This window comes from Budorcas taxicolor, chromosome 11, assembly GCF_023091745.1.
Source record: "Budorcas taxicolor isolate Tak-1 chromosome 11, Takin1.1, whole genome shotgun sequence".
Taxonomy (NCBI): domain Eukaryota; kingdom Metazoa; phylum Chordata; class Mammalia; order Artiodactyla; family Bovidae; genus Budorcas; species Budorcas taxicolor.
In genome coordinates, this window is record NC_068920.1 from 147703335 (window position 1) to 147718481 (window position 15147).

At 46.2% G+C, this 15147-nt stretch overlaps 1 protein-coding gene across 1 annotated transcript in view; it reads left to right on the forward strand.

The window, feature by feature from the left end:
* Window positions 1–2827: 2827 nt before the first annotated feature.
* The window catches only part of MBOAT2 (membrane bound O-acyltransferase domain containing 2), a 102036-nt gene continuing 89716 nt past the window's right edge, over window positions 2828–15147 (forward strand). The window contains exon 1 of the mRNA XM_052649189.1: window positions 2828–2940. Within this exon, the coding sequence (XP_052505149.1) occupies window positions 2848–2940 (93 nt within the window). The 5' untranslated portion in view covers window positions 2828–2847. The remainder of the gene's footprint in view (window positions 2941–15147) is intronic.

Here is a 15147-nt window from a genome sequence, read left to right on the forward strand (position 1 = left end):
CGTGACTTTTATAAGATGAATGTTATCTGAGTTAGGACAGTGAGGCATTACATATAATTAATTCAATCCTTTCCCCTATCATCACAGTTTAATAAGAGCTTCAGGTCTAATTAGCAGATACTGGTCAAAAGGCCTGCATCAAATTTATGCTATCATCACTGAGTTATTAGCTTGAGATATGGGCTTCACTTCCTTCATTAAAAACATGAGGATGCAGTACTTTTACTATGAGAAAAATCGTCTCTATTTTCAGAATCACATCTCTTGGATGGTGATGAACATTTCTTGAGTCTTACTATATACCAAGCACAGTCTGAGTTCTTAGGTAAGCTTTTATAACTTCATAACTCAGAGCTGGTGCCATTATTATGCTTTTACATATGAAGAAACTGAACCTTAGGTTAAGTAACTTGCCCAAGGTCTTGCAGCTAACAAAACAGAGACAGATAAAAACCTAGGTGGGTGTGACTCCCAAACTGAAGTTGTTAGTACTCTACTGTACTATACCTATAGCTTTGACACAATTATACCATGATATTGACACAGCTAAAGTTACCAGTTGGATAATACTCTCCCCACTGCAGTTATTAAGTTAATTGCAGTCACCTCAAATAGTGAACTCTGTTCTGTCATGTCCTACTAAAATAAAAATCCAGTCTAAGGAAACTCCTCTTTGTAGACATTAGTTACTGTATCTTTATGTTACTTTAGGCTGTAGTATGTTTCCAACGTCAACTTTTTAAGTTTTTAAAACAGTATTTCAAGTTTTCCTTCGTCTGTATGCTTAGCCACCTGTATATTTTTTCTACACTTCCCCAAAGTGGAGGAAGGGAAAAACAGAAAACTTTCTTGAGATTAACAGAGGGCTCCAGTTTATTGGTATGTTTGAATGCACAGCCCATTGAACAGACTTGGTTTCTAACTGATTACAGCTCCCCACGGAGAAGAAAGGCCCTGGCTTTTTAATTCTTCACTGAATCTCTTGTTCAGTTCGGTTGTTAGGATTAAGTTAAGCAAGCAAAGAAGGTTAGGCAGGAAGCAATTGAATCAATTAGTTCAACTGCCTCCTTTTCAGGGAGACCACTAAGTTCCAGGAGAGTTGATGATTTACTGAAGCCCGTGTATACAAATCTGTGCTGTCTCACCGTCCCAAGAGTCTACAATAGCTATCAAGAAAATGGCATGCTTGATAGCAGGTGAGAATTTCTGGGCTGGGTTTAAGAGCGAAGAAGAGGGTGTCGTATTTAAGAAAAACTCCCAAGGTCCATTTCTTGGATCCCAGTCCAGCCTTGGCTATTTATTCACAGTGCTGTCTTGGGCAAGTTATTTCTCTGTGGCTCCATTTCTTCAGTTGAGGGTGTTAACTAAACTAACTAAACTATGGTTTAGTTAACGGTACCACCCTCACGTGGTTGGTGTGGGGATTAAGTGAGCTAGACCTTTAAAACAGTGAAGAAAGCATTATGAAAGCATGCGCCTGAAGTCTCTCGAACCATTGTTTCTACCAAAAATTTCAGACGCTTAGATGTTCCAATTTTGAGCTCTCCCATGCTCTATCCTGGCATTCCTCAGCGTTTGAAACCTTCTAAACAAAGTCGATACCTGCAATTTCGAAGAACTCAAATGGTTCACGTTTATGAAATACTGAACAAACAGATACACATTACACACACACCAGCACACATCGAACGCATGTGTTAACAGCACAATAGAAAAGAGTCTGGGGGAGCAGACTGAGCGACTGAACTGAACTGAACTGAGAAACAGCGTTCGATCCGAGCAAGGCAGTCCCGGGATGCGGATGCTGGCAGTTAAGGACACACACAGGCTGCAGGGACGGGTGACAACTGCATCCCTCCCTGGGGTTGGGCGCCATCGCGGCGTCGAAGGGGACCAGTCTCACCCCTCCAGGCCCAGGTGGGCTGCAGGGTGACCGAAACGCACACTCAACCGGAAACTAGCCCCAAGTTTGGGTTTATTTTTTTCACAGCAATCCTGTGATGCTGGCGATGGACAAGGAGGCCTGGCGTGCTGCAGTCCATGGGGTCGCAGAGAGTTGGACACGACTGAACAGCAATCCTGAAGACAAAGGCACTTCTTATCTAGGTCACCTTTTTTGGGGGTCTGTGGCCCTCCTCCTCCTCCCGGCCCCCCTCCCCCCCCCCCGGCTTTGTCCCCAACTTCCCCCAGCGCTGACTCGACGGCGCCCCGCACGTCGGCCCGCCTTTGTCCGGCGGCCGCCCGGCTCCCCTTTGTTGTCCACCGCTGCTCCTGGAGAGGGGTGGGCTGGCCGCCGCGCTCGAGGAGGAGGAAGGAGGGATAGGCGGTGGCGGGGGGGTGCCGAGGAGAGGAGGCAGAGAAGCCCCGACTCGAGACGGGAGGCCGGCCCGCAAGCCGTCGGCCAGCCGCATCCGGACAACCCCTAGTCCCCCCTACGACAGACTCCGGGGCCCCGGGGGGCCTGGAATGGGGGTGGAGCGCCGCGCGGCCGGCGGCCCCTGATTGGCTGCGGGCGTCGAGGTGCCGCGCCGCGATTGGGCCGCAGGGCTGTCTGGCGCGAGGGCGCGCGAGGTGGGGAGGGGGCGGCTGGAAGCTGCTGGAAGTCAGGGGGCGGGGCGCGCGCGGGCGGCCCCGGGGGGCGCGGGAGGGACGACGCGAGGGCGCGGCCGCGGGCCAGCGGGCGGGGGCGCCGAAGGAGGGCCGAGCGGGGGGCCGCCCCCCGGCCCCGCCCCGGCCCCGCCCCGCGCGCTCCGACCGCGGGCGGCCAGCGGGGCGGGCGGGCGAGCCGGCTGTATCCCCATCCTCTCGGGCGCTCACGAGCGGCTCGGGCGGAGCGGCAGGCCGGCCATGGCCACCACCAGCACCGCCAGCACCACCAGCACCACGGGCTCCACCCTGCTGCAGCCCCTCAGCAACGCCGTGCGGCTGCCCATCGACCAGGTCGGTATCCGAGGCGGCCCCGCTGGCCTCGCGCCGCCCCCTCCGCGCGGGACCCTGGGCGCGGGGCGCGAGCCCCACCGAAGGGAGGGGCGGACCTGCTTGTTATTGTCCTCGCGTAGCCAGGCACCGACTGCAGGCGCCCCTCCCCGCCCAGCTGCCCACCCTGCCCCCACCTCTCCGTGGCAGCCCGGGGTTGGGGGGCGCGCGCAGGGCCCCCGACGTGAGCGCGTGCATGCTTGGCCCCCGCTCTCCGCCTGGGCAGCGCCCGACCCCGGCGGGCAGTCGGCGATCGAAGCCCCGAGCGGCTTCCAGTGCGTGGTGGGCACGGGTGTAGACAGTGCGTGGAAAGGCTGGGCTTTGCGGGAGCCCGGGGTGCCTGTGCCCTGCGCGCGTGGCACCCGACGCTCCGCCGCGGGGGTGGAAAAAGGATGGATGTGCCTAGGTGGAGGGCGCAGTTGGACGCGCCGTGGTGTGGCCAGGAGGAGGCCAGCTCCGGGGTCGGCCACTGGCCCTTGGGGACAATCGGCGTTGAAGTGCGGCTTATTCGAGGAGGAGGCAACCGTTTGGCGAGGGGGCGGGGGGGCGCGGGAAGGCAGAGGTTCTGCAGAAAAGTCGAAGTGAGTTTAATAACCGGGGTTTCCAGCGGAGAAAGTGGCAACGTTGTAGACGGGAGACACCCTCCCCCGCTCCCAAAAAGCATTTGACACAATATAGGGGAAGATTTGACATTTCAGTCCTCACTTGGGAGTTTGCAAGGAAGGCCTAAAGGGTTATTGAGAAAGGAACAGTCTTGCGATGGGAAAAGCAGCGCCATTTTTTTGTTCAGAAAAGAAAGTTTGGGAGTTGTCTAGAGTGGTATTTAGGGCAGTTGGGGGCTCAGAGACCATTGCTTTAGCCCCAGGCTAGAGGTAGTTTGCTGAAAATTTTGCTTCAGATTATTTCAAGTGGACTTGATCTAGAAGTGTTTGCACTTTCCAGGGGATCCTGGGTCACTGTCCTTCTCTTGAACGTGTCGCTGTCATTGATGTCATCAGGGATTTCATTTCTAATGCAGGATTCCTCTGTATCCAGACTCCGTTTCATAGCAGCAAGAGGGGACATTATCCCGTGCTTAACGTTGTGACACTTGGTACTTTGTGCTTCAGTGTTGGAAAAGTAAAATAGAATATGTCTAATGAGTATAGAAAAATTCTGTCTCTGTTCAGATCTGAATTCCTTACTTATATTTCAGTCATAACTGTTGGTTCTCCTCCATCCATGGGATTTTCCAGGCATGAGTACTAGAGTGGGGTGCCATCGCCTTCTCCGTCTTAGTAAATACTATCCCCGATACATCTTTTTTAAAAATGGAAAAATTTATTTTATATTGGAGCATAGTTGACTTACAGCGTTGTGTTAATGCCAGGTGTACAGCAGAATGATTTGGTTATACATATGCATACATCTATTCTTTTTCAGATCCTTTTCCCATGTAGGTTATTACAGACTGTGGAGCACAGTTCCCTGTGCTGCACAGTAGGTGCTTGTTGATTGTGCTTTATATATGATAGTGTTTACAAGTTTCTCCCAAACTCCTAACCCCCATACATCTTAAATGAACGTTAGAATGTGACTCTTGCTAATAGATTCAGGTGCTAATAGTGAAATTCATCGCATGTTGCAAGAAAGTAGTCTTCTCTGTTTATTAATAAACTGATCAGAACTCAGGGTTTTTTGTCTTCTCAGTCCTGTAGAGAGGTCTCACTTTCCTGAAGTGGAGCACAGTGTATGCCTTTTAGTGTATTACAACCCCCTTGGCTTAAGTAGGTTGCTCCTTTTCTTCGCCTGGCCTCAGTGCAGCATATTTCCTCCTTTCTCGCCTACAGGATCCTACAACGTGCATTCTTATATCCCATGCGTAATCTCTATCATTTCTGAAATTTCATACTCGCTCTATCAAAAAAAGCTATTTTCTGGCTCTAAGGTCCTTCTCTTCCTCTGACATCAAATAACTGCTTTTATAATTTCGTAATTTCTCAAAACACTGTTAATTAGCACATACCAAATTAACATGCTAACAAGTTATATTTTTACACTTTTCATTTCCTGATTTGTCTTTCTCCAGTTGAATCACACTATTTGATTACAACTAATTCTTAGGCTTTCTCTCAACTGGGACACGATTATTTACATGTTACCAAATTTAATTTCTGTTTTGCTCAACTTCAAAATAGTGGCTCAGTGACTACTTATCTAGTCTTACTAAATGAATTTTTAGTTATTCCAAGTGATTTATCAGCAAGAAAAAAAAGTCAGTTCTTCGGTGCTTCAGAAAAAGTGTATTATCACCATAAAAAGTTAAGCCTTGTATTAAACCAATATTAAGACTTGCTAAGAGAAAAAACAACCCAAAATACAACTGGCTATGCAAATTCAGAGTAGTCTCAAGAGAATGAAGGTGTTCATAGTACAAAATCAAAAGCTGTGGAGGACTTCGCTGGTGGTGCAGTGGATAAGAATCCATCAGCCAATGCAGCGGGACGTGGGTTTGATAATGACTGAAGGAAGATTCCATGTGTAGTGGAACAACTAAGCCCATGAGCCACAACTACTGACCTCAAGAGCTGCAACGAGAGGCCACGGAGTGAGAAGCTGGCGCACCACGGGGAAGACCAGCCCAGCCCACTGCAACTAGAGAAAGCCCATGGACAGCAATGAAGACCCAGCGCAGCCAAAAATAAATCAACAACAGAAAAAAATACCTGTAGATAATAAAGGAGGAAAGTCAAAATTTTAAGTCCTGTCACCATCCCTTGATTCTCCTGCTTTATGTCAGGACCGAAATGAACTTGCTCTTGATTGCTGAGTTTTTTTTTAATGATTTCATTACGTCAAATCACTTTTAAAGCTACAAGCATTATATAGACTAAAAGGCATTAGCACAGCAGAGAAAATATGTCATCGTGATAGGGAGAGAGAAACAGAGAGAAAGAGGGAGGAAAAAGAGCGCAATCCTGTTCCCTAAATCAAGTGAAAAGCTATAGGCCTATCTCTCCTGCTTTCAATGGCAAAACTTTTTTTTTTTTTTTTAAAAACAGATATCTACCCTGCATTTGCTGATATCCTAGCTGCAACCTGCTTAAGCCAAGGGGGTTGTAATACACTAAACGGCATACACTGTGCTCCACTTCAGGAAAGTGAGACTTCTCTACAGGACTGAGAAGACAAAAAACCCTGAGTTCTGATCAGTTTATTAATAAACAGAGAAGACTACTTTCTTGCAACATGCGATGAATTTCACTATTAGCACCTGAATCTATTAGCAAGAGTCACATTCTAACGTTCATTTAAGATGTATGGGGGTTAGGAGTTTGGGAGAAACTTGTAAACACTATCATATATAAAGCACAATCAACAAGCACCTACTGTGCAGCACAGGGAACTGTGCTCCACAGTCTGTAATAACCTACATGGGAAAAGGATCTGAAAAAGAATAGATGTATGCATATGTATAACCAAATCATTCTGCTGTACACCTGGCATTAACACAACGCTGTAAGTCAACTATGCTCCAATATAAAATAAATTTTTCCATTTTTAAAAAAGATGTATGGGGGATAGTGTTTACTAAGACGGAGAAGGCGATGGCACCCCACTCTAGTACTCATGCCTGGAAAATCCCATGGATGGAGGAGAACCAACAGTTATGACTGAAATATAAGTAAGGAATTCAGATCTGAACAGAGACAGAATTTTTCTATACTCATTAGACATATTCTATTTTACTTTTCCAACACTGAAGCACAAAGTACCAAGTGTCACAACGTTAAGCACGGGATAATGTCCCCTCTTGCTGCTATGAAACGGAGTCTGGATACAGAGGAATCCTGTATTAGAAATGAAATCCCTGATGACATCAATGACAGCGACACGTTCAAGAGAAGGACAGTGACCCAGGATCCCCTGGAAAGTGCAAACACTTCTAGATCAAGTCCACTTGGAATAATCTGAAGCAAAATTTGGGGCAGCTGGAGGAGGAAATGGTAACCCACTCCAGTATTCTTGCCTGGAAAATCCCATGGACAGAGGAACCTGGAGGGCTACAGTCACTTGGGTCACAGAAGAGCTGGACATGACTTAGCGATTAAACAGCAATGTATGTACGTATGGTATTAAGCATTTGAGTAAAAGGTCTGTTTTAATTTTTTTTTAACATGTGGCAAGTTGTTCGGTAGATCATTGTTTTAGATCCAGGTTGCCAGTGTATTTTTGGAGGACAAGGTGGAGAGGAAGACCTTTCCTAATGCTGAAGTGCTGGTGGAGATGGTTGGAGTGGGGAAAACCCTGTGTGGACAGAAGAGAGAATCCTTGTATCGTTTTTTGGGGGTCATTTTGTTGATTGACGGTTTCTATGTCTTCTCCCCAACTCAATGCCGTGTAAACAACCCAGGAAGTGAAATACTATCTTAGGGAAAAGAGTAGTTTAATAAAACATGAAGCGCTTTAATTCTCCTACAATTGAATACTGTGATGAACCGTGTTCTATAGGTGAAGAAGCAAATGACATTTTCAGTTCTGAGCTTTTTTTAAGATTATGACTTTTAGGGAAAGAAGGTGATTGGCAACAAAACAAGCAAATCAAAGGTCCGTTTTATTTTAAAATTGCCATTTGAATGCTTTAGGTTTTGGACACAAATATTTAACTCATTTGTCGCTCCTGTCTACTTTTGCACTCATAATGAGCCTCAGCCTTCATCCTGAGAACCCTGCCGTATTGAGGCAGTCTGCTGTGGAAGATTCCTTTTCATCAGGAAGGCATATGGGCCTGATAATCTTGACTCTATATTTTGGGCCCTGCCAGTTAACTAATTTTGAATACGTCACTTTATATAAATGAGTTTCCCCCTGTGTAAAATGTGTGTTGCACTTGGTTTTAAAATTCCATGATTCTGTGTTTGTTTCATCCAGCTGCCCCAAATTCTTTTTGGACTGAGTTGAAGGGAGGATAAATATGAACTCGGGGAGGAAAATGGACTAATACATTTTGATGTTTTCAGCAATAAGTTTAAGCTGCCCTTCTGGGTAGTCCCAGGGCAAATGCGAGGGACTGGGTGCCCTAAGTTGTCGTCTATGTCAGTTTCCCTGTGTCAGCTTCCCTTCCTCGATAGAAAGTAGTAATTCCGTGGCAGAGCAGAAATGACGTGGTTGGTTTGGAACAAGATTCTGCCAGCCTTGTGCTCGTTGGCAAATTACTGTATATTTCCTGAAGACCCAGTTTCCTCATCTATAAAATAAAGATAATAAATAGTAGCTATCTATATGCCAAGACATGGAAGCAACCTAGATGTCCATCGACAAAGGGGTGAAGAAGTTGTGGTACATATACCTAATGAAATGTTACTCAGCCATAAGAAGAAATGAATTTGAGTCAGTTCTAGTGAGGGGGATGAACCTAGAGCTTGTTACAGAGTGAAGGAAGTCAGAATGTGAAAAAGAAATACTGTATATTAACACGTATATAGGGACTCTACAAAGATGGTACTGATGAACCTGTTTGCAGGGCAGGAGTAGAGAAGCAGACATGGAGAACAGACTTGTGGACCAAGTTGGGGAGGGAGAGGGTGGGATGAATTGAGAGTAATATTGACATATATTTACTGCCGTGTGTAAGATAGCTAGCTAGTGAGAGGGTGTATGACACAGGGAGCTCAGCCCAGTGCTTTGTGATAACCTAGAAGGGTGGGATGGGTGGGGTGGGAGGGAAGTTTAAGAGGGAGGGGATATATGTGTACTTATGACTGATTCATGAGAAACCCATGGTTTCTGTATGGTAGAAACCCTACACAAAATTGTAAAGCAATTATCCTCCAATTAAAAATAAATATAAATAGTAGCTATTTGTAGACGGTTGTGATGGTTAAAATGCACGACCTGTGTAAAGTACCCGGCTCCTGGGATATGTTTGCTGCACCTTCCTTTCTTCTTTACGAAGTATGCAGTCTTTGGGGCATGTCTTCTCTTTTTCTTTCGGGGAGCTGACAGCTGTTCATATATATTCCATTTTAAGTCTCTAGGACTTCCTTTTTAGGAAGGGAAATTTCAGGCTTAGGTTCAGTCCTATCCCCCACACGGTGATTAAACTGGGATTAAAATCTCATTTTGAATTTGGAGTCAAAAGTGGTTTTTCTGCTTCCTCACTGTTCAAGAGTTCTTTGTCCTCTGCTTTGAAAATGCCTAAGTAGGCTCAGATAACCCTAGTATCTGTTTACCGTGGCCCATCAGAGCTGACTTTCCAGGGAAATAAAACAGCTCACATACAGCTTTTGCCTGCAGTCAGTTTAGCAGGTGGGATTCTGCAATGATAGAATTTGGCAAGATTTCTTTCAGATAAAACAAGCTGCAAACAGGGGCCCCAGGAAGAGTGATCATGTAATGGTTTTATGAATGACCTGGGTCCTGCTTTGGTAAATATGTAGGGTGCGGAACAGGGCAGGGACAGCTGAAGTGTGAAAAGGTAGAGTTGGGCTTCAGGGGATTTGAACAGGTGGCACGTGTCCCCTCCTTTGCTTATCAGAATCCTTGCTGTTCTTTCAAGCCCACATCCAGTGCACCTTTCCCATGAATCTTCTCCCGAGTCCCATCTGATGTGACTGCTGTCGTGTTCGAACCACAGAGGCATTTTGGATCTGGCGCTGTTCTGGCATTTATGTTCTGCTTAATGTTGTGTGTATCTGTTAGGGTTCTGGTAGGAGACAGGCTGAACTAGGTAACCACGGAGACTCCAAGAACCATTTACTAAGAGGTGGGCAGGTTTGGGGAAATCAGCAAGGACTGGACAGTCTTCCAGGGCCAACTCCTCTGGGCCAGGGGTACGAGAGGAGGGAAGGGAGAGTCCTCAGGAATGAGACCCCCCCAGGGGTGGAGGAGCAGCTGTGGGCCCCCGTGAGGACCCAGCCAGCCTGCGGTGGGCTTGAGGGAGAGGGGAGGGGTGATAAATACCCCATTCCCTCCATCCTCTCATTCCTCCTGGTGTCCCGGTCAGAGGGCAGGTTGATGCTTCGGTGGGGTTGGGGGGCACAGAGTGCAGTGGAGAGTGGATCCGGAGGGCACTGAAGTCCCGTGCAGGACACTGCCGTCACTGATGCGTCCTCCACCTGTCACTCATCTCTCCACATGAGGAATGCCGATAAAAACCCTTTTGTTGGCCCTTAATGTGCGACCTCATCCTGTCTCTTTCTTCGCAGTCACATGTTTTGAAAGGACAGTTGGATCGCGCCTCTTCCATTTTTCTCATTTCTGTTCACTTCCAGCCATCGTAATCAGGCTTCTGCCGCCAATGCTAATAGCCACACCCAGTGGCAGGCTTTGCGCCTTATAAAACTGATGGGTTACGTGCTCACAACTCTGCCCAGCTTCCAGGCGGCCCTTTGCAATGCCGTTCTCTCTTTTCTCTTTTCTTTGCTTAGGTTGCACCGGGTCTTAGTTGCAGTTGAGATCTTAGTTGAGATCTCCAATTGTCGTTGCCGCACACGTGGGATCTTTCGTTGCAACATGTAGGATCTAGTTCCTTGACCAGGGATTGAACCCAGGCCCCCTGTATTGGGAGCTCGGAGTCTTAACCACTGGACCACCAGGGAAGTCCCTGCAGTACTTGTAAAAATGTGACCACTAAGACCTCCTAAGACCACTTGTGTCAAAAATCATGAGGGATAGTCGTTTAAAAATATATATTCCCAGACCCTCCCCAGAGCTACAGAATGAGGGCCAGGGAACATACGTTTTTAACCAGGTTCTTTCTTAGCCCCTCCCCTACCATCAGAGCTACATAGCTACCTGGCCACATTTTTTAAGGTTCTCCGTATTATTAAAAGATAATAAAATATGATGCATTTTTTAATTGTTTGCATTTAACCAATTAGCTTGTAGTCTCTAAAATGTAATGCAGTGTAATTGTGCTGTTGACAATATAGTTACAGTTTGGGTGAAAGATAAAATCCATAGTGCACACTGGGCAGTGTGACCCTGAGTTTTCAGTGAATGGTGTACATGTCTCCTTGTAGTCCTGTCATTGTATCTGTAATGACTGTACGTGTGACCTCATTGGAGGACATATCAAGAGTCTAACTTTGGAATCCTTCTGGAGTGTGAGGCCTGCTCTGTGAGAGGCCCTGCCCCACCCCACCGTCCGCGCCACATTCTATGCCCGCTCACCTCTGGGAACCCCAGGCCTGAAGGAGAGGCCTAGAGCCTCTCTGAGCCAGTGGAGGCCAGCTCCCCTTCTGTTTTTCAGACTCCACCCTCACTTTGGTCTCCTCTCACACACCCCAGCTGTCTCCCAGCAGGAGCTGGAAGTTGCCAGAACTGCCAGAGGTTGTCAGGCTGGAGGTTAGATCCTGATCTGCTGCCCACGGTACCTGCATGAACCAGTTACTTAAGGTTCCCACAGTACATCTTCCTATCTTTTAACTCCATGCCTTTGATCAGACTTCTGCCTGAAATGCCCTCTGCACTCCTTTGGGCCAGCTAACCTGTACTTGGCAGTACTCATCTAAAGCCTGTGCCTTCTTGACGAAGAATTTTAAAGACTGGAAAATCCCATGGACAGAGGAGCCTGGCAGGCTACAGTCCATGGGGTTGCAAGAGTTGGACACGACTTAGCGACTAAACCACCACCACCATCCCATCTTTTCCAGGCCCTTGCTGCTCCCCCTGGGCCTCCTGTGTCTCTGACGCAGGCACACACAGTAGGTGAGTGCCTGCTGCTGTCTGAGGCTATGGGCATCCTGGGTGGTGCCTCGTTGAGGAGATGCTTCTTGAACTTCTGGGGTGTTTCTGCTGTGAGGCCGGCGCTGCGGAGGAAGCTCAGAGAGGAGACAGACAAATGGACAGATAGTTGTCTTATCTTTATCTAGAAGGAACAGAGAGCTGAGTTTTGAGTGCCCTGCCCTCTCTCTTGTGGGTAGGGGCCCTGTAAGAGGGCTCCTTTCAGATACCACCCCCGCCCCCAGCCAGTCCAGGAAAGCCCGTGGCTAGTGGCAGGTGTCACCAGGGGCTCCTCCCTGGGTGGCCCATGTCCTTGGGGAGAGATGAAGCCAGGGGCCAGCCCAGCTGCCCGTCAGATGGACCTCACTCTTCCATGAAAGTCCCAGCCTCCTACCAGCTCAGCATCAGACAAAGATGTCACATGCTTTCTGTTTTAATCTGTAATCCTGTAGAAGCTTTTTTAATTTTTCAAGGTTTTCTATGCCAAACTGGTTATCTATAGAAGGTCAGAGCTGTAGGTAGTATATACATTTAGATATATTTAAGTTACTCAGTTACATGTTATATTAAAATAAATAGCTCCCTGTTTATACAAACAAAAAATTCTGAATCCTTTCATTTTCTCTTTGAAGGTAGATTATAGGTAAAACTACAATGTATGAAAGACATTTAAGTGATACTTAACCTTGCCTGGAAAATCCCATGGACAGAGGAGCCTGGTAGGCTGCAGTCCATGGGGTTGCTAAGAGTCGGGCTCGACTGAGCAACTTCACTTTCACTTTTCACTTTCATGCATTGGAAAAGGAAATGGCAACCCACTCCAGTGTTCTTGCCTGGAGAATCCCAGGGATGGGGGAGCCTGGTGGGCTGCCATCTATGGGGTCGCACAGAGCTGGACACGACTGGAGTGACTTAGCAGCAGCAGCAGCAGTAGTAACCTTGTTAAAACTGCAGAGAGAGGCGCTGCCTTTTGCAAAACACTAGTTTCAAAACCACTGGTCCTTTGGGTATGCAATAAATAGTGATTGAATTGAGTGTATCTGATTTAACAATATGAAATTTCAAAGATAAATGTGAAGACTTGCAGTGAAGTACTAGAAATTAATTATATAGAAGGAGACTTGCCTGAGACTAGCATTAAATTTTATAAACCATGGGAGTTTCTGTTTATTGTTAGGTGTTGTGACCTGACAAGGTCATGGGTCAGGTGAAGTAGTTAATATCAACATGAATTCCACACTTACGTCCTGGCCAGGCAAGGAACATAAATGGATGTAAATGAAGATATAAACAGCCTGACTGTCTGGAACACCCATGCCCAGCCTAAAAGGAAAGCCCACATTCACATTCACTGATGGTACCAGAGCTGGTTTTTCAGGGGAAGCCGGACTTCTGGATTTTTTCGTCTGAAAATTTGTGATTTTAAAAGTTTTGCCCAACATTTTCCTAAGTTTTCTTCTTCTTTTTTTTTTTGAGCCCAAACAACGTAGCTAAGGCCAGATTTTGCTTACTGGCCATTAGGAAGAAGGTAGCTGTTTCTATTACAGTTGATAGCGGTCATTCCAATCTGAAGGACACTGTCTTTTTTGGAGACTTCAAGGACACTTGACAGACCCCGTGATAACCAGTCAGGGCTGCAGAAAGCTCGGGGACCACGTCATGTGATCCTTGAAGATGTAAGTCTCGCATTTCTTCACTTAGTAATTTTGTCCTTTAAACTGGCCAGCAGGATTTCAGATTAAGTTTGCCTGACTAGTTCTTGTCATTTGGAAATGATCACATATCAGAAATCTTGAACACTAATCTCATTAAAGTGGAAAGGTTGGAATTTCCCACTACTACCATTTTATTCTTTTTGCAGATGGAGTATTTCAATTATTAATGGACCTAGTCGTCAAGGCTGTTTTATGGGGTGTGAAATTATGAAAAATATGTCTAGCTAGTAGAGAAAAAAGTCAGACTTGGAACAGTCTTGATTGCCAAATAAACCCCTACCAATTTTTAAGTTTTTTTTTTTTTTGAGTGTACGTTGAATTTTAGTCAGTATCTTTTATCTTGTGATAACTGTTTGGGCTTTGTAAGTTTAATCTACAGTGAGTTTCACTGTGAGGTTTAAGTTTAATCTATAGTGAGTTTCCCTGTGAGTGTTAGTGTGCCTTTTCTAATCCTGGGATGGACACAGCTGTTCTTGTAGCTGCTTACCAAGAATAGATGTGACGAAGACTTTTGGTGTCTGTGTAGAGCTGAGAGGGTAGAGATGGAGGGCAGGGTAGGGTGCCCTTGGCTGGTAGTTAGTACTTTCGGGGATGGTTTCGTGTGCTCAGTCTAAGATTATCATCCTGCCATGGGTTCCCCGTACCTTTCCTGTAGGATGAGACAAGTCGTATCTTCTCCTTTTGTTCTTGGAAAATATTTTAAAAGCCACGCAGTAAAGGAAAATCTTGGTTATATTTGGCATCACAGCTTTGAGCTTCATCCTTCCATTAGATTTGAGTGGAAATTCTGATAAACTAGTCAAAATTGAAGAATAGAGTTTTTGGGGTCTTGTCGAACTGTATGTTTTTTCTTCTTTCCCATGTGGATTGGAAGGATTCATTTCTAAAGGGTTAGGTTTCTTTTTTTAAATTTTAGGACATATAAATTAATGGAGAAATAAATATGTTGTTCTGAGAAGGTTTTTGGCATAGGGTCAGTTTCAGCACATGGGACTATGAAATAATTTATAAAGGAACTCTGTTAGGAATGTGGCATTTGGTGGGAAACGCATATCAATTTAGAAAAAAATCCTGCGTGGAATATTAAAGATAGAAGGATGTTAGGATTATTTCAGTGAGGACAGAATAGACTGAAATAGTGCCAGAAGGCTGGTCTTGGATTGTTTCCCCCCCTTTTTTGTATTGATTTTACTGAAAGCAGGAACCTCTGGAAAATAGTGAAAATATTTAATTGCTTTTGTCCATTCTGCCCCTAAGTCCAGATTTGGTAAATGTACCAAATATTGGAGTTTTAGCTCTTGTAAAATGAAGGAGTGCTGTCAGTACAGGCCAGCGCCCTGGCCAGGCTGGTAACGTGGGTTTGCAAGGAGACTAGTCAGCTTTCTGTTGGACAGTGAGCAGCGAGCAGCGAGGGAAAGCCTAGTGTGCATTCAGTTCAGTTCAGTCACTCAGTCGTGTCCGACTCTTTGCAACCCCATGGATTGTAGTACGCCAGGCCTCCCTGTCCATCACCAACTCCTGGAGTTCACTCAAACTCATCAAGTTGGTGATGCCATCCAGCCATCTCATCCTTGGTCATCCCCTTCTCCTCCTGCCTCCAATCCCTCCCAGCATCAGAGTCTTTTCCAATGAGTCAGCTCGTCACGTGAGGTGGCCAAAGTGTTGAAATTTCAGCTTTAGCATCAGTCCTTTCAAAGAATACCCAGGACTGATCTCGTTTAGAATGTAGTGGTTGGATCTCCTTGCAGTC